The 19,009-nt window shown below is 37.9% G+C and overlaps 1 protein-coding gene across 1 annotated transcript in view; it reads left to right on the forward strand.

Moving 5' to 3' along the window:
* LOC131041590 (uncharacterized) overlaps positions 1-19,009 on the forward strand; it is a 76,627-nt gene that overhangs the window by 28,052 nt on the left and 29,566 nt on the right. Inside the window, exons 2-3 of the mRNA XM_057974724.2 lie at positions 9,184-9,242; positions 9,508-9,636. Of these exons, the coding sequence (XP_057830707.2) occupies positions 9,184-9,242; positions 9,508-9,636 (188 nt within the window). The remainder of the gene's footprint in view (positions 1-9,183; positions 9,243-9,507; positions 9,637-19,009) is intronic.

A 19,009-nucleotide genomic window follows, 5' to 3' on the forward strand; every position in this document is an offset into this window, starting at 1 on the left:
TTCCTTTCTTCCTTCATTAATCCTTCCTTGATTCCCATGCTTCACTCATTTCTTCCCTCCTCCTTATCCCTTTTCAAATGTTCTCTTCTCTCTTATATCTCATGTTTGAGAGAGTCACAACTAGAACCCTTTGAAATAGTACAAATCTTCATAATTTTTGCCCTTTCAAAGAGACACAACCTTATCTACTTCCCATTCCTTTCTTCCTGCATTAAGCCTTCCTTGATTCTCATGCTTCATTCTTTTCTTCCCTCCTCCTTATCCCTTTTCAAATGATCTCTTCTCTCTCTTATATCTCATGTTTGAAAGAGTCACAACTCTTCATTCCATGCCTTTTGACCATTCATTAATTTAATTACATTTTAATTATATTTTTATTATTTTATGTCATTATTTATTATTAATTACCATTGATTAACTTAATTACATTTTAATTATTTTATGTCTATTATTATTTATTATTAAATCCTATTTCAAAATGGGGACATTACATATATTTGAACACTATTTTTGAAGCATAGGGACACCAAATATAATCAATTTTCCTAAGGAAAATGGAAAAATGAAATTACTCAAAATAAGTTCTACTACTTATCTCATGAATGCAAGTTTTGTGGAAAGATCACCAAAAAAATTCCATGTGAACACTTTACTGCTTGCTTGCCCCATGCTGGATGTTGTTGATGTATTTTTCATGCACATGCGAACACAAAATAAAATACCAAGGTATCTTATCCTCTCTTGAACAAAGTTTCCCCGAATGCTGAAGATTTCGCCAAAGGATCAATCGAGGCAACTCCAAGGTTCTTATATGTAGGTTCTCTACTTGTGGATAAGCTCTTGCGGTATGATGTGATTTGCTGGAATCACAAAGGGACTTACATCCGAACGCCTGAGCATCTGATTTGCTTTGGATATCACTGGAACGTGAGACTTTACTGGTCCTATTTTTAAAAAAGGAAAATAGGATAAGGGTTGGAGAGGGATCTAATTCTAACACTAGGAATGTAGGAGCAATGGATAACCTTTGATGAAACTCTAACTAAGTCTTGCTTTGACATGCTATGATCATCTCCACAAGGCTAGTGCGATCTTCTAAGGATAGCTTTATGATGTTCAAATCACCGCTACAAGCATAGACACTGTCAAGTTGATGCATATCGATGAATAAGCGATAATTGAAGTTAAGCTTAAGCTGAATGATTCTAGTTGACTACGTAAGGCAAGTTTGCAATCAACAAACCGCTAGTAGTATGGATATACAAATTTCACCATTGATCATACAAATTCCTTCCATTCATCTAATAACATGAAATTAAATTTGAGAAGTATAGACCATGCAAATTGTTGAATTAACACATAGAATTCACCATTTCTTCAATGAAGTTTACATGTCTTCTGCAACAATGTCTTGACAACAAGCTTTGCCTTCTCTTTCTACTCTACCCTAAAAACTAATTACTCTTGAACTACCACTAGTGACTATTGACTACCTCTAGCTATTCACCGACTGTTAACCTTTACAAATGAAGAGCCAGGGCTTTATATAGAGAGCCCTTTACAAATTGATGGCTCTGATTTACTTAGAATCAATGGCTAGGATTTCAAGACAGAAACCCTAATTAGGGTTTGTTATAACAAACTTCCTTAGCCAATGAGAAAATTACATTCAAGGAGTGAGGACCAATAGGAAGCAGGGGTAGGTACACCGAAGTTAGTGCCGTCCCCGATAAATTAGGTACATTGAATCTGGACATGCTGAGCTGGACCAATCCGACTGGAGGAAAGAATGACTGGGATGCCACCTTGTCTGACGTCTGTGTCTTGGTTGATCTCTTTTTTGTCTCAATTTGATGATGCGATGAATGATGTACCTCTTTGACTTACATGTACTTGATGAGGCCTCCTCACGGTCAAGTTTTCTTTCTCCTCTGGTAGCTCATATTGCTTTGAAGAGCTTGTAAGGTCCTCCTCTGTCATTAAGTGGTTCCTTTGTGTGGTAGAATGAGATCTTGAGGCTAGCTTGCAACTCCACGAACACTTGAAGTCTTCCAACGCTTCAAAACACCTTGAGTCCTCCTTTATGCATTTGGAATGTCCTTAATGATGATGGGCTTAGAATAGGTTGTCCTTGTCCTGGCCTGATTTTCTTCCATCTGCAAAACAAACCAAAAGATGATTAAGTACACATAATATATTCATTCTAACATAGCTTTTCTTACCTTAAATCATCAACAAGAAGGCATTAGAATGAAATTCGCTCAAGATCCTCTCCAAGGTCAAGCCCTATAGTGAAATTCGCTCAAGATCCTCTCCAAGGTCAAGCCCTATAGTGAAATTCGCTCAAGATCCTCTCTAGGGATAGGCCCTATAGGAATTTCGCTCTAGACCCTTTGGAAGGGTCAGTAGCGATTTTGGCTATTTTGCTCAATTTAGACCTCATTTCATCATTTCATAATCTTAGGCCTAGCCTTCAAACCTCTTCTCATCATGATCTCAAAATTAGCCCTTTGCCTAGCTCAAACAAGGTGAAAAATAGGAGTTTCAAAGGATTTCACTCTGGACCCTCTGGAAGGGTCAGGAGCGAAATTCATGATTAAGACACAATTCCATCCCTTCCTTGCTCCAAATTGCTTCTCAAGGTAAGTATACATTAATCTTTGCTCCACCAATGCTTAGGAATTCACATTTTGGCCTTCATCATGAGCAAATTAGGTGATTTTGAGAATTTCGCTCTGGACCCTCTGGAAGGGTCAGGAGCGAAATCCAAGATTTACTTGTTTTCCTTCACCTAGATTCATTCTTCATACCTTGCTTTCCTTTGACTCTCAACTTTGGATCCCCCTCTCACGAAGACAACACTTGTTTGACCTCAAAATGGCTTGAAAGGAGAAATTCGCTCAAAACCATGGCGAGGGACAGGACCTATTTAGGATTTCGCTCTGGACCCTTTGGAAGGGTCAGGAGCGAAATTCAAGATTTAGCTCAAAAACCTTCATTTTTGGTGGTCACAAGCCATTCAAAGGCATGCCTAGGGGTATCTCCAAGCTCATTTCACCTTGGTCAATGTTTATCTTGACACAAAATTGGAAGAAAAAAGAGATTTTGGGAATTTCGCTCTGGACCCTTTGTAAATGTTTTTCAAATTCCAATTCAATGATCAAGGTATATATATAATGTTGTTGTATTTCAATGTAAATGTTTATCACAATATAATTGTTCTGGTGATTAATTATATTCTGTGTATTGTAGGTGGAGATAGAGCATTAATAATTTCGATGTCTTCTCCATTTATCATTGATCGGTATATATAAAAAAATAGGGACGATCAAGTGACACCTTGATCGGATATGTCTATTAGACATGGCCGATCAAGATGGCACTTGATCGTGCCTTTTCATTTGCAATACGTAACCAATCTAATGCCAATATTAATCGGTGTCAATGCGTAACAATGAAGTCCGATAACTAATCGGTGGCATTAACAATGAAGCCCGATAACAATCGAGATATCAAGGTTACTGTTTATTGTTAGATTGCAATGTTTATATATTAACACAGATTGTGAAATACGATCCTAGCATTATTGTAAATTTAACATCAGTTTGTATGATTATAATCGGTAAAACCGATAATGCACCATATATGTAAGGAGAGCAATTATAATAGTAATATCAAATGATAGAACAAAGGAATAATAAGTGAAGTCTATTATAGTCTATCGATGAGATAGATGATTGAATGAGAGACTTCATTTATCTTACCAAAGCTATCATGTATCAACACCCTTTGGAAGGGTCAGGAGCGAAATTCATGATTTTGAGCTCATTTCTTCGTCTTTTCAACTCCAATCTCCATTGCAAAGCTAATATAAACCAATACACCTTCAACCATGCCATAGAAACCAAGGATTTGACCTCATCTAAAGGGAAAATAGGTGTTTTCAAGAATTTCGCTCTGGACCCTTTGGAAGGGTCAGGAGCGAAATTCATGATTTAGGAAAAAATCGTTCACTCCTTCACTTCTAATCACTTCCTAAGGCAAAAACATGTCAATCCACTTCCAAATATGCCCAAGGAACTAAGATGTTGGTCTAAACAAGGAAGAAAATGAGGTTTATGGAGAATTTCGCTCTGGACTCTTTGGAAGGGTCAGGAGCGAAATTCCCAATCTTGGACAAAAACCTCACTTTTCAATGCTTTCATTCACTTCCTAAGGCAAGAACATGTCCATTTATCCCCAATTTGTCCAAGGAACAAGGCTTTTAGTCTAAACAAGGAAGAAAATAGTGTTTATGGGGGATTTCGCTCTAGACCCTTTGGAAGGGTCAGGAGCGAAATTTCCATTCTAGGTTGATTTCTCACTTCTTCCATTCAATTTACCTTCAAATTTGATCAAACTCACCTCTCCTCACCACAATCAAGTCCATTTACCATCCACTTAGCTCAAAACAAGGTCTTTTCAATGTCTTAGGCAAAATAGGGGGTCAAATTGAGGATTTCGCTCTGGACCCTTTGGAAGGGTCAGGAGCGAAATTCCTATTTTGGGTTGATTTTCACCATTTCATCGCCTCAAACCTCCTTTCAAAGGCTAGAACACATCAAAGCCTCACAAACATGGCTTAGAAATCCAAAACTTGGCCATAACAAGGAAGAAAATAAAGGTTATGTGAATTTCGCTCTGGACCCTTTGGAAGGGTCAGGAGCGAAATTCTTCTTTGAGCTCATTTCTTACCCTTCTTCTCCCTTCCTTGGCTTGGATATAACTTCTTAGGCCTCCCCCTATCATCATCCAACTTCAATTGGCATTCACTTCAAGATTTTGTGAAGAAAATAGGGTCTTATATGAATTTCGCTCCAGACCCTTTGGAAGGGTCAGGAGCGAAATTCTTCCTTGGGCTCAAATCCTGACTTCATTTCCCACATTTCTTCTTTCAAACAAGTGTTTTGCCTTCACTAATGCTTGGGGATGAGCTAGTTCCTAGTTTGGGTCAAGGTGGGGTGTCTTATAGAGGAATTCGCTCTAGACCCTTTGGAAGAGTCAGGAGCGAAATTCCTATTCTAGGCTCAAATTACCTTGAATTTGACTTGACTTTGCCTTAGACTCACCCCTTGATGCATTTTCTTCCATAACTTTGCAAATTCGCTCAACCCCTCACTTTCTTAGGTCAAACTTAGGTCCTTTGTGAAATTTCGCTCTGGACCCTTTGGAAGGGTCAGGAGCGAATTTCATGATTAGCTCAAGTTTCTTGACCTTTTCCACTCATCTCACCAAATCTGGCCTTGCACAAGGCATTCCCAGAGGATAAATAAGTCATCTTCACACCAAATCATGCCTAGGGCTTCATCTTTCACCTATTGGACCAATCTTAAACTCTCAAAGATGGCACTCACTCACAAAACTTCACTGACCTCTTCAAACTCAGGCTAGTCACACTTAGAAATAAGAGCAAAACTTGACCTGGGGAAGGCTTTCAAAGAATCCCTGACCTGGACAATCTACTGACTCACCCTAGCTCAAGCATTGCCTGCTATCTTAATGATCCCTCTCACAACTCTCAAAGTGCAAAGGCTAATAGACGAGAACCCAAAAGACCTAAAAAACAAACCCTAGAAAGTAGAAAGTAGGGGTCCCCATTTGCAATGGGACGATGTGTGAATACGTCACAACAGATATATACGGTAAAATAAACTGCATGTACCTTAATCAGAAAAAACTGTTATATTTCTTAAGGTCACGAATCATTCTGAATTCCCATAAGATTCTGTAGCATTTGCCATCACCATTCTAGCATTGAGTCTCCAGTGATATTCTGTCTTTCAAAATTTTGAGTGTACTCTGAGCGTGCAAAGGAAGAGGACTATTGGCTAGGTACAATTTGCAGACTTAATCGGGAGTGTAACAGCACTCAAATGGCTAATGCTCTCTCCACAAATAAATCTAGCAGGATACACAAAAGTTGAGGAAGCATGCATTTTGCATGCAAAGATTGAGTTGAGTGAAAAAAATAAAATAATTTAAACAAAACAAGAAACTTTGCCTTAAATGGGGTTGCATGTGCTCCAAAATGGAAAGATAAGATACTTAAGTGAGGCTAAAGCTAAGGACCATGCGTAAAGTTTCATGTAAGGTTAACATACATACACATATAATTCAAAGATTCATAATACTTTTTGTGAGTCTTTGAGTTCTCTAGAGTTTCAATTTGCTCTCTAAGAAAATGGGCAGAGTTAACTCTTAGCCAATTTTTTTATCACATTTCAAGCTAATTATAAAATTTCATAACCAATTGGCCTGTGAATGGGCTTTGTCGAGTGAATCCAAGTATTGATAATCAAAAAAAGGAAGAGTTGGTGTAAACCAGAGGAGGGATGGATCAAAATAAACTTTGACGGAGCTTCAAGGGGTAATCCAAGACCGTCGGGGATTGGGTTTGTGGCTCTGGATTGGCAAGGTAATATATGGGCATTTGGTTCAAAACGTATTGATAACGGGACTAATAATATAGCGGAGGCAATGGCAGCATTAATGGCAATTCGTTTTGCGAAGCATTTGGGCTTTTCCAAGCTTCATGTGGAAGGCGACTCACTAATCATCATAAATGTGATAATAGTAGGCGAATGTCACGCATGGCATCTGAGCAAGATTATATCAGCAATTAGGGATGAGTTGGCAATAGTTCGAAGCTTTCAGGTGGGTCATGTTCGGAGGTCAACAAATGACGTAGCTGACACCCTGTCAAAGTGGGCGGTTGGGTTTGATGAGATTGGAGATGTACGTTTTGAAGATTTGCTTACCTTGGTTTTTGATGATTTTTAAGCTGGTGTTTGCTTTCATGATGAAATATTGATGAAGTGGTAAGGGAAGTTAATGCATGATGGGACATCGCATGTATGTGGGACAATAAATTGGCGGTCAGCGGCTATCGTGTCACTGTCAATTTCATTTCTTCTTGCAACAATTTGAGGTGGTAGGTGGATATGGAAGCGAATTTCCCTCTATAAACTGACAGACCGCATTCTGCCTTTTTTGGGCTCATTATGCCACTGAGAATGAAGCGGCTTTTCAAGGTGAAGGATGATGAATTCATCCATCTAATGGAGTTGCTGTTTGGTGAGGTTTTCCTGGATGCGAGGCACAGATTCCGGTCGAATATGGATGTGGTGACCATGGTGGTGGCTTGGGGTCTTGAATTGGGGGACTCCACAGAGAATGTCCTATGGGTGGTGAGGTCAATTCTGGACGATGAGTGGTTGGTGGGTCTGGACTCAGTTCTGGAATGGGCTATTGTAGGCGTGGGGTTTGATGTGAGTGAGTGCTTTGTGGACCAGAGGATGGTGGACCTCCATGAACTTGTTCCCTTCATGAGATGGCCAACCGGGTATAACAGAGACAAGCAGTGTGCGGAGGCGGTTTGTGTGGGACTCATTGAAAAACCTCTTGCGACAGAGGATGGTCATGGGTGGCGGAGTGGTGGTTCCGATGGCCAATGCGGGTGGTGGAAATGCGAATAGACGAAGGGGTAGGCATCGTGGCAGGCAAGCTCGAGGTCACTAAATTGGTATGATGCATGGATGGTGGTTTGGTGGTGGTTCTGGTTATTGGCCCCCTGTGAATGTGAAAAATGTTTTTTTGTATAATGCTTTGGTTAATGGTTTCTTGTTGTTTACGGTTGGAAAATTTGCATTATATGTGTAGGGTTACAGATTTTTTTGTATTTCTCAATGATATTACAGTCAGGTTGGGTCTGTACATTGTTAATGGTGGTTAGGGTTAATGGTGTTATTTCAGTTGTGTCTTCACAGTTGGAAAGTCTTTCAATGTGTCTATGGATGTCCCTCGTGTGACTATCTCAGTTTTGTTGTCAACATGGAGGTGTCGGATGGTATGGTGGTAGTTTTTGTTGGAAATTGCCCTGGTTGGAATCGGGCTGTAGCAATTTTTTGGTTGCAAGTATGGTGGTTAGGGTTTGATTTCTCAGACTTGACTCTGTTATTTTTCTCTTACAGAGTCCGATAATAGTATGTACTCCAGCAATGTAATCTTTTTGATTAAATATTAATAAAATACCTATATTACTGATCAAAATAAATAAATTCATATCCAATTTGAGTTGGGTTGTTTAAGATGGCATTTAGTCAACTCTTTGTCAAGTTATTGCCAAAAATGCCATGTGCCAAGTCAAATCCCACTTTTCAGACCATTGACAAATCTGGGTCATATGATCATAGTATGTATATATACCTAATGGCCTCATGCAGATGCATTCCTGAAAAAATCAGTGAGTACTGCTGAGATAATTATGGGGCACATTTACAATGACATGCTCTCATGAATGATAGAATTTTAACTGCAGAAAAAATCTAGAGGATGTGTATGAGGATACCGATAAACATTGAAAAATATTTGTAAACTGATTTTGATTGGCTGTAATTATGCTTTGTGCCTAAATACTTTTTGCAGTTGCTACAAATCCTGAGCCCTTAACCCTTTGATCTCTGCAAAATAATTTCCTAAGCAGCCTCTGCTCCTGGTTTTTAGGTAAAGATCTTTCTATTTTCTGCATTTTGATTTCTATTCTGTAATTGGATAAGAGCTCATGGCTGGGACTGTGCTTCTAATTTCTTTACTAATTTTAGCAGATCTATGGCCTTGGATGTTAGAACAGCATCATCTCTTATTCCTTGTTGGTTTGCCCTTTATACTCTTCTTTTGAGTCATATTCTAAATGACACCTTCAGGTCTACTAGTGGAATTACATGGTTGTTGATGATTCTCTGTCACAAATTGATGATAACGAGGGTATAGCTAGTCCAATTCTCTCTCTTCTTTGGGGGTAGATCACTTGGCATTACTATATCCGTGGGAGTTCTAGGAATATACTGCTGGTGCAATTTGTCCTTTTAGGTATACTTTTGTTTCAGTGATTCCATTGTCTTGTGCAGCTGTCTTTACTGTTCTTTCTTTCGTGACACTTTATACAGCTACCACTGTTGGTTGTACCTTTTTGTCACATTGGCATTAATCTCTCTCTCTCTCTCTCTCTCTCTTTCTCTCTCAATCCAGGGTTAACATGTAACATTGACAGATGTTATTTCATCTTGACTTAAGAAAATTGTTACTTTGTTGATAGTCAGTGCATGTTGTGAATTTGTTGTGTTGTGTTCGTGCAAATTCCTGCAGGATGATTTCTTGCCAAGGACTGCTACTCCATTGGAAGACATTTTTAAGTCAGTTTTCTGGTATGAAAATACTTGCACTGATGGTTTCTTACACACTGGTAGAATTATCTTTCTCGATTACCCTGTCACTGTTAACTGCATTATATCGATTCTGAAGTTCCTTAATTGAGCGAGTGTTATTTATAAATTCACTTGACTATCTTTTAGAATGATGCTTTTCATGTATAGTAATTGCTCATAGCTACTGCTTGTCTTTGATAGTTTGTCTTATATTGCTCAATTGATATCTAATTGAAAGATTAAGAGTGCGAATGCATTGGGACAGCTTGCCTTGTTTATTATGCGTCAGATGCATGAGAGATACATTTACATCTGATGAGAAGAAGCTCAAAGATCCAAGGAGGCTCTATGCTCCAGGACGGCTTTATCACATTGTGGAGAGAAAATTCTGCGGGTAAGAATGTGAGTCTTTTATCAGCAGTCAGAATACACAAATATTGGTTGCAGTTAGGACCAGACATTAGTTGGAAGAAATTGCCTTTGATTTGTAGGAACCATGTTATTAAATATTTGCATTCAAATGCCACAAATTGTGATATTCAAGTATGGCTATGTCAGTTATTTGAGCTCAAGTATATATTTGTTTCTATAGTGACTCTTGTTATTGCCATAAATTTTTATTTCAATTGAAATAATCTCTACTACTTACTTGCAAGATGTCTTAGTGACCATTTAACAAGTTTTATTTGTTATAAAGCAATTTGATAGATTTCCGAGGTGACTGGAAACAGATGAAATCCTCTCATAAAGCAGAGTCCTTCAAAACAGCTGTAGAATGCTGGAGATAATTTACAAAATGAAATTTGAAAGTGAAAAAGGATACTTAATCTGGACGACCATTAGGGCCATTTAAAAATCTCTCACAAAATCATGTTTGCCAATGTCAAAGGCATTCACATTCCTGTGACAATATAGTTCAAAACTTTTAAATTTTACTCTGAACTAGCCCTTGAGTTCATGTATGAAGGCATGCAGGTTTAAAGGAACTCTTTGGTATACATTTACTCTCATCAATGAGATTATGATTGTCCATTTTCCTTTCATTCATGAGCTATATTTGTAGCAGCTACTAACCTGCTGCAGCTTCCAAGTGAACAGTTAAATTATTGTTTGCTACTGCTTTGTCTTGTATGCTTTTTTTTCAGTTACATTTTCATACTCTAGCACATGATACCTAGATACTGTCAAACTTATGGTATCATTGCTAATGTGATTCAGGGCGGTAAGCTGTACTGGTAATAAAATTAGTAATTAATTGCATACTCTAGCATATACTGTAAAATTCACGATACAACTGCGAATGTAATTAGGGGTGGTAGGCTGTACTGGTAATCAAGTTAGTACATATACTCTATAAAATAACTGGATCAATACTAAAAATCACATCACATACAAGAGCACTTAAGCCTTAGGAGGACACGATGTATCTTTTTAATTTATTATGCACAAACTCTGAAGATTACAAATGGCTTAGTTCCCATGACCTTTATTACAACCTATCTTTAACACTCTAACATACAGCATCCAATGATCCCTTAACCTCTTTATATTTTTTTTTAAGTGAACAAGGACCAAGAATGCATGTCTGAATCACTTCCAGAGGTTTGAGGAAAATATGAGAAGTACTAATAGGTTTTTGACTCACCAACAGTGACAAATGACAAACAGTGATACAAATGTGTAGCATATAACAAACAACCTCAGCGCAGAAGATATAACTCCACAATATGATATCAAACTAACATGAAAATCACTATATCACAGTTAGACACTTTCCCCAAGTTACCCACTAAGCTTCATTGATGAATTCCATTGTTTGACCGGTAAATATAGACCTATGAGTCATCCAGTGGAAATGATTTTGAGACTAGCAAAATCTGTAAACCAATTGACGAAAATGACTATATAAACCAAAGTTCCCAGACTTAGACTCGGCTCAGACTCGGGAAGGCCGACCCGACTCGACTCGACTCGTGACTCGGCTATGACTTGGCATCGACTCAGCAAAATTAAAAAAACCCTTGAAATTTAGAGATTTTTAACGATTTAAAACTTGTTTCATGCACCCATTATTGAATAAAGCTTAAAGACACTATAACATCATCAAATAGAAGCTAATTTGATCACATACACAAACATACATCCATCACATGCGTAGAAATGTAAATTGTAGCTGAAGGAAATAGAAAACATAGATATATAGAGTTATAAATGTTGTCAAATGTATATAAAATCCTTGACATCAAATGTTCCCAAACATATATCTAACTGTAAACAAAAACAAGTCTATGGCTTAGGCTTTAGCTCATCCTCAGCCTCAACCTCAGAGTAGTCTGTCTGCCTCTTACAAATGCGTCTAAGGTAGGTCCTGGATGACTGAGTAGCCATAGTCTCCACCTGTGAGGTGCCACAATGATCAACATCAATTGTGCCTATGTCAGGTCGTGCTCTATCCTCTGCCATAGCCACAGCCTCAGCCTCTCTGTCTGCCTGGTCAACCCACTCATGGTCCTCCTCAGTGAAGACGGGATCGGTAGACTCAGTGATCCACTCAGACTTTGGATCGATCTCCACTAAAGTGATTGGAGAGGAGTCGGTGTCCAAAATTTGTGTGGTCCTAAGGCGGAGGTTGTAATGAACAAAAACAAGATCATTCAACCTCTGCACAGACAATTTATTACGCCTCTTTGAGTGGATGTGCTCGAACATGGACCAATTGTGCTCACATCCCGGAAGCGCTGCATGGCTGACTCAAAATACGGATGGCAATTTTTTGAAGGTTTGGGGTTGAGGGCCCAAACATTTGCCACCATCTATCTGAAATAACGAAAAGAAAAAAAAATCAATCTCATTTCCAATTTTAAGGCTAGATTATAAAATCAAAAATTAAAATGCATAAGCCATAAACTTAAGAATCTTAAGTTTACATATATTTCTACTTGGCTGCAACTGTGTCCGAGCCTCTATGCACATGTTGTTTGCGAAGATTGCCCCTTCTTGATTATTATATTTATCCAGCTGGAGCGTTGTACTTGAGGTTGTGCCATCAGTACACAACTTTTGTACCATTGTATACAGGCCACTAAGAACCTCCTCATCCGCCTTGAAGTCATCACGAAATCGAAATGTCGGATTGAGGTAATAGGCTGCTGCATGGGTGGGCTTGTGAAGCTGGTTCTGCCATCTCCTATCAATAATCTCCCAAATGGGGCTATACTTATCCTCATCTCCTGCATATATGGACCTAATGGCCTCCTTGGCCCTATCCATACCCTCATATATATAGCCTATAGAGGGCTTCTCCCCATCAACAACTCGTAGGAGAACTACAAGGGGCTTAGTGACCTACACATAATGTTAAACAAAAACAACTACGTCACAAATTAAATAAAAAAAAACAAAATTGCAAAGTTAAATTGTTAATAAATTAAAAGTAAATTACTAAATAGTAGATACTAAATGTTAAAGTGTAATAAATTTACCTGCACGATTTCTCCACAAGGGGTCCAAAAACCTGGCTCATCAAAAATGCAATTTACCACATCTATCCCTGCAGTGGTCGTAGCATAGGATGAGGAAGTCCACTACTCACCAACAAACATACGCCTCAAAGCCGCCTTTGATTTCATCAAGGATTTCAGTGTGAGGAAGTTTGAGACAACCCTCGTGATACTAGGACAAGCCAACTCCTTTTGCCCCGTGTATTGCCTCATAATGCTAAGGACCAATGCATGATTGTAGATAAACTTACTGGTATTTTTGGCCCTTTCAACTATTGATTTCACCTAGTCAAGCTTACCAATATCCTCCAACATGAGGTCAAGGCAATGGGCCGCACATGGAGACCAAAATTTTATTGGGTGCTTCTCCATCAAAAGTTTACCTACAACAATTTTAAATTAATTAGAAATTTTAATGTGTTAAGAAAATTTTAAATAATCATAGATGCCTCTCCATCAAGACTTGAAAAGTTCAAAGTTTACCTGCAACAACATAACTTGCTGCATTATCTGTCACCACCTGCACCACATTTTCTTCCCCCACCTCTTGTATGACTTCCTCAATAGCCTCACATAAGTATGTGGCATTTTTCACATGTGAGGAAGCATCAATAGACTTCAAGAACATGGTGGATCCTGAAAATAGAGCAAAATAATTATCAATTATCATGTATCAATCAAGGTTCAACAAATCAAAATTTAATTTATTCAATGCATTTAGGGAAGTACAAATTAGAATGATCAATCACTTCCGCAGGAAACAAGAAAATTTAGGAGTGTTCTTTTTCTCCTATCCGTCCAACCATCTGTCATGATGGTGCAACCCTTTTGGCTCCAAGACTGTCGGTGGTCCTCTAGCTCAACTTTCATATCCTCAACCATTTCTAACAAGAGGGGGCCACTTAACTCAGCATGTGTAGGGGCTTTAAACCCCGCACCACAAATGGTTATGGCATCTACCATGCCTTGCCAATAAGGAGACCTGTCACAAATAGATTATGATTAGACAAAGTAGAGTTCAACTTCAAACTATAAATTTACTTTTAAACTTAAAGCAATCAAATAAAAAAGAATTACCTGGCTGCAATAAATGGAATGTTGCAAAAGTACCAAAACTTGCAAATTTGTTTTCTTGCAGCATCATGAACCTCCTTGTTCCAACCCATGCTCTCAAGCGAGGGTTGTGCACCAGGAGTACTGCGTGGCACAAAATAACTATCCAACTTGGATTTCCAAATTCTAGGGCCAAAGGTAATAGTGCCACTAGGAGGACTAGAAGTAGAAGCACTAGCACTAGCAAAAGCACTAGGATGAAAGGGAGGCATGGAAGAACCCTCTCCAACACAGCCTGCGGATGCGGATGCGGATGCAAATGCAGATGCGGGTGCATGGGAGCCAATAGCACTTAACTCTTCCAATTGCCTCTTCTTAGTTAACTTTTCTTGTTCATGTGTTTCTAATTGGACATAACAGAAACGTTTTGCCTCAGCAGTTTGTAATTTTCATACCTCAATATCATGGCCAGGTATGCCGACAATATGGTATTTAAATCTATTGATGCCACCAAAATTAATTTCGTTACAAAAAAAACATTTTGTTTGATTTTTTTGTCTACCAAGAAACTCTTCGGTATATTTCCAAGCCTCATCCTTTTTAGGCATTGTGTAAAATGAATGTTTTTAAACCGTGAAGGTTGCTGCAATAAGAATATTTTATGAAGTTATAAACTAATAGAAAAAAATAGCAAACCCTACTTTTAAAAAAAAAAAAATTGTAAATACATGTTTACAATTTTTTTCTAAAAAATGTAGGGTTTGCACTTTGCTATTATTCTACTTCTCTCATTGAAGTTAAACTAAAAAAATAAAAACATTCAAGATTTGGAAAGTTAACTGTTAAACTGAAAAAATTTAACAAACAAATGAAAAAATCCATTAACATACCTAAAAAAACCAACAAAATCTACAAAGTTTAACTCTCACCTCTTTCAAATGAGTTGCAAAGTCTTGCTATGGACTCCTTGATGCTCTCAATGCAAGCCTATGGTCTCCCCAATGTGATTTGTGGTCTCCTTGATGCTCTTCTTCCCTGCTGGTTGCAAACCTATGGCCTCTTGTTTTCCTTCCTCTCTCTCACTTTTCCTCTCTTTTTCTCACAGCTAGCAATTATAAGACCTTTTAGGGTTAAATGAAAAGAAATTAAAAAAAAAAAACATGTCAAAAAGCTTTTATATTTTTTGTTTTTGCAAGTCGAAATTTGCACATGCGGCAGCGCGAGTCCTGGAGCTCGGACTCGGCGAGTTATGGGCAAAACTCACCAAGTCCGAGTCCCGAGTTGGCAAAACTCGTCGAACTTTGCTCGACTCGCCAACTCAGCGAACTTGCCGTACTCGCCTGACTCACGGCAAGTCTGGGAACTCTGATATAAACCAAGTGAATCTTTTTTGTCCAAAATATCAAGATTTTCTTTCTGGAGGTAGTGACAAATGGAATTAATGGATTCTTAATTCTCTTGTCCATGGATACATGGATCAGCCATTATCTACTCTTAGGCACCCGTGACACTCCTAAGGTATCTCCCAAAATTGATTCTAGCATTTTCTTACATTCACTTATCTTTCAATTTTTTTCATATTTTCATGAACGATTTGTTGGATTAATTAGGACATTATCTAATTAATTCTATAATTAGGTCCTCTAATTACTTTATTCACTAAAGTTAAACTTAGGTGCTTTTCACCTTTTATTAGATTGGGCTAATAATAGATTAAGTTCACTTAGTTGAGCTCATATTTAGTTCTTTGAACTAATTTTTAGTTTCCTAATTTTAGATTAGATTTCTCTTGTTTTCTATAAAACAAGTCATTCATTCATTGTTATCTATCCAATTTCATTACAAGTTGATCTCAATATCAAATTCCTCTTTGGATCAATCTCTCTCAAGGTTGCATAGCATTAATCATGGCTTCTCTTTAGATGTGATAGGTGTTTTGCTTTCTAGCAATTCTTTGGCTTGTGGGGCTGAACAAATAACTCCAACATGGTATCAAAGCACCAGATCTGCAAAGTTCTTGTCCATTTTCTAAGAGATCCAGCTTGAGAAGAAACATTGGCTTATCTTGGAGAAAAAACAATTTGAATTTTCTTCACAGCCATAAAAGTCATCTAGGTTGCTCTTAATTTCTCAAAATTCATCAAATTTTGTGTGAAAAAAAAAAAAAAAATGGGCTAAAAATAGCACAAAAAAAGGAAAAAATCAAGATTCGGTCATATCATTTTCTCTATAGACTTTTGAGAAAAGATATTTTTGGGCTCTACTCTTGGCTCCGAAAGGCCATATGGGTATTTGTTAGATTTTACATGTAATGAGCAGATTTTATAGAAATCGAATCAGGAGGGTGTCTATTGGTTATTAGCTGGCTAAATTTAGCCTATTCTTCTTTTGCCATAACTTCTGTATATGGTGTCAAAATTGGGAAAATGAGATGTCGTTGGAAAGGTATTTGTGAGCACTTTCAAGTGGTGGTGGTTTCATTTTTAGATTCAACTTCAAATTTTTGTTATACACACTCAAAGTCAAATCTTTAGTTTTATCTTCTAAGCTCATATCTTTTTACGAGTATATTCGATTTTCGTGATTCTTGCGGCATTGGAAAGGTGATTCAAAGCTCTTCAAATCTAGTCATCCATATTTTCCATATTTTGCACCAAGTACATTTTATTCAGAATTTTGTATTTTCACCATCTAGTAAATTATTTGGATGTTTTGGCACTTGGAATGGAGCTATTTGTGCGAGAAATCTTTATTTGATCTGCTTTATGTGTGTTGAGGTTTTTGGGGTCCGATTATTTCCTTTGAGGAGGTATCATGGGTTTTTCTTGTTCATTCTTTTGTTATCCTAACAAAGGGTAATTATGAGTCTTGGCAAAATGACATCTTGACACATCTGAGGTGGGTAGATCTTTTGTCTTATTTGTATGAACTCATACCTAAACCAGCCACATTAGGAGGTAGCGTAGCTTGGGTTGTTATCATAGACCATGTTGTAGGAGTTATTTTGTCTAGTGTTGATCATGACACTATGTGGGCTATATCGTACATTGATTATCCCCACACAATTTGGAATAGACTTTGGAAGATGCATGGAGACCCTCATACCTTTCCATTCCTAGAAGATCTTACAATAGATTGTCTTATTTGCCTTGCACATGCAGATTGTATGCCTTTTGATAATGATACTTTAGAGGAGCTTGAGTATATCACAGATCTTGCATGTTTCGATGGATCAAAGATTTGTCTTCTAGTTCCTACTTCTCACATTGAGATACCATCTCAATCATCTCCTATTTATTGATATCTACATTAGTGTTATCTTATTTTCATTGCCCATGGAGATTGTTCTACATTAGTTTTTCTGAGATTCCTGGATTGTCACCTTCTACATTGATTGGGCATGTACTTGATTAGTTTGTGGCATCGTCATCCTTCATCGACACAATGACATATGAGCAGTTTTCAAAGGTACACATAGTTTGGATTTGGATTCTTACTTATTCCAATTGATGGGAGTGGCTTCTCATATCTCTAGTAGATTTGTTTCTTTCTAAGGGGAGACATGTTGTTTGTAGGCAATGGATTGTGTTTTGCCTTCAGGCATTCATCATTGGCATAAGAGATGCTTCTTTATTGGGGGGATTCATATCCTCATTCTCTCTCTTGTATGGAGGGGATATTAATTATACTTTTGTGACCAATTTAGTACATGGGGGGACATGTGAAGTCCTTCATGCTTAGTCACGTGTACTATTTTCTCATTTCTTTTTTCTCTCTTTTCGAAGGGAGTTTTCTCCTTTTTTCTGGTTATGAGAGATTGCATTGGTTTGTACATGGGTAACTAATCAAGCCTTTGTTGCTGAGACCCATCCATTCATGCTTGCACTCGTGCATTCATTAGCTCTTTAGCTTATCCCTATGTTAATCTTAAGGGGGGGTGTTAGAGTAATTAGGACATTATTTAATTAATTCTATAATTAGATCCTTTAATTACTTTATTCATTGAAGCTAAACTTAGGTGCTTTTTACCTTTTATCAGATTAGGCTAATAATAGATTAAGTTCACTTAGTTGAGCTAACCTTTCGTTCTTTGAGCTAATTTTAGTTTCCTAATTTAAAATTAGATTTCTCTTGCTTTCTATAAAGCAAGTCATTCATTTATTGTAATCTATCCAATTTCATCATAGGGTAATATCTATATCAGATTCTTCTTTGGATCAATCTCTCTCAAGGTTGCGTAGCATCAATCATGGCTTCTCTTCAAATTTGATAGGTGTTTTGCTTGCAGGTGATTTTTGGGCTTGTGGGGTTCAACAAATAACTCCAACACGATCATTATCATTTCCAGTGTCTTTTTTGGCCATAATGCCATATTATTCTTTTAAAGTGCTGCAACATGATATTAAAACCAAAGCTTTTCTAGAATATCTCTTATTGTATTGTTTCTATGGAAGCTGGCTGCCTTCTTGCCAAATGGCCAGCTGTTGTCTAACTCTAGGGGTAAAGAGGACAGCTTTGGTGAAACTTAATTGTTTAAAAAAATAAAAAAAATAATTCAATAAGAAATGAAAATTCAAAGGAAGAAAAGAGTTTATTTTGTTAGTGTAAATAGGGTCATTACATAAATAGTTAGTTAATCTCACTTTCTAGTTTCCATTTAGGTACTTTTAGAGTTTTGTCTGACCTCGTGGTTGAGACATGTGTCCTTACTTTGAGAGACACCTAGAGCATGCATACTTGCCACTTGCTCACACACTTGTCAAGGGAGCTCACAAGTGTTGCATCTTTGGAGAGGAAGTCAGTCATCGTATCCTACCGTCCTACATCCACTACCTTGCTTATATACTCAGTTACCGGTTCTTGCCAAAAATGGCCGGGTCCTGGTCTTGGTTCATGCCTGGTCCTGGTCCGAGCCTGGTTCGACCTAGGTCCCACCTGGGTCCTACCCAGGCAGCTGGGTTCCCTGTGGGTCCTGCTTGGCAGGACCCACAGGGAACCGAGCTACCTGGGTAGGACCCGGGTGGGACCCAGGTTGAACCAAGGGGGACCCGGGTGAACCCAAGCCCATGGGTTCCCAAAAACGGGGCCCACAGGTTAGAAAACAAAGAAAAACAATTAAAAAACAAATTTTTTAATCTTATTTTAACATTTTGAAACTTGAATCAGTTGAAACTTGAAACTTGAATATTATCTTTTTTGCAAATTATGAATATG

This window comes from Cryptomeria japonica, chromosome 8 (assembly GCF_030272615.1).
Source record: "Cryptomeria japonica chromosome 8, Sugi_1.0, whole genome shotgun sequence".
Lineage (NCBI taxonomy): Eukaryota > Viridiplantae > Streptophyta > Pinopsida > Cupressales > Cupressaceae > Cryptomeria > Cryptomeria japonica.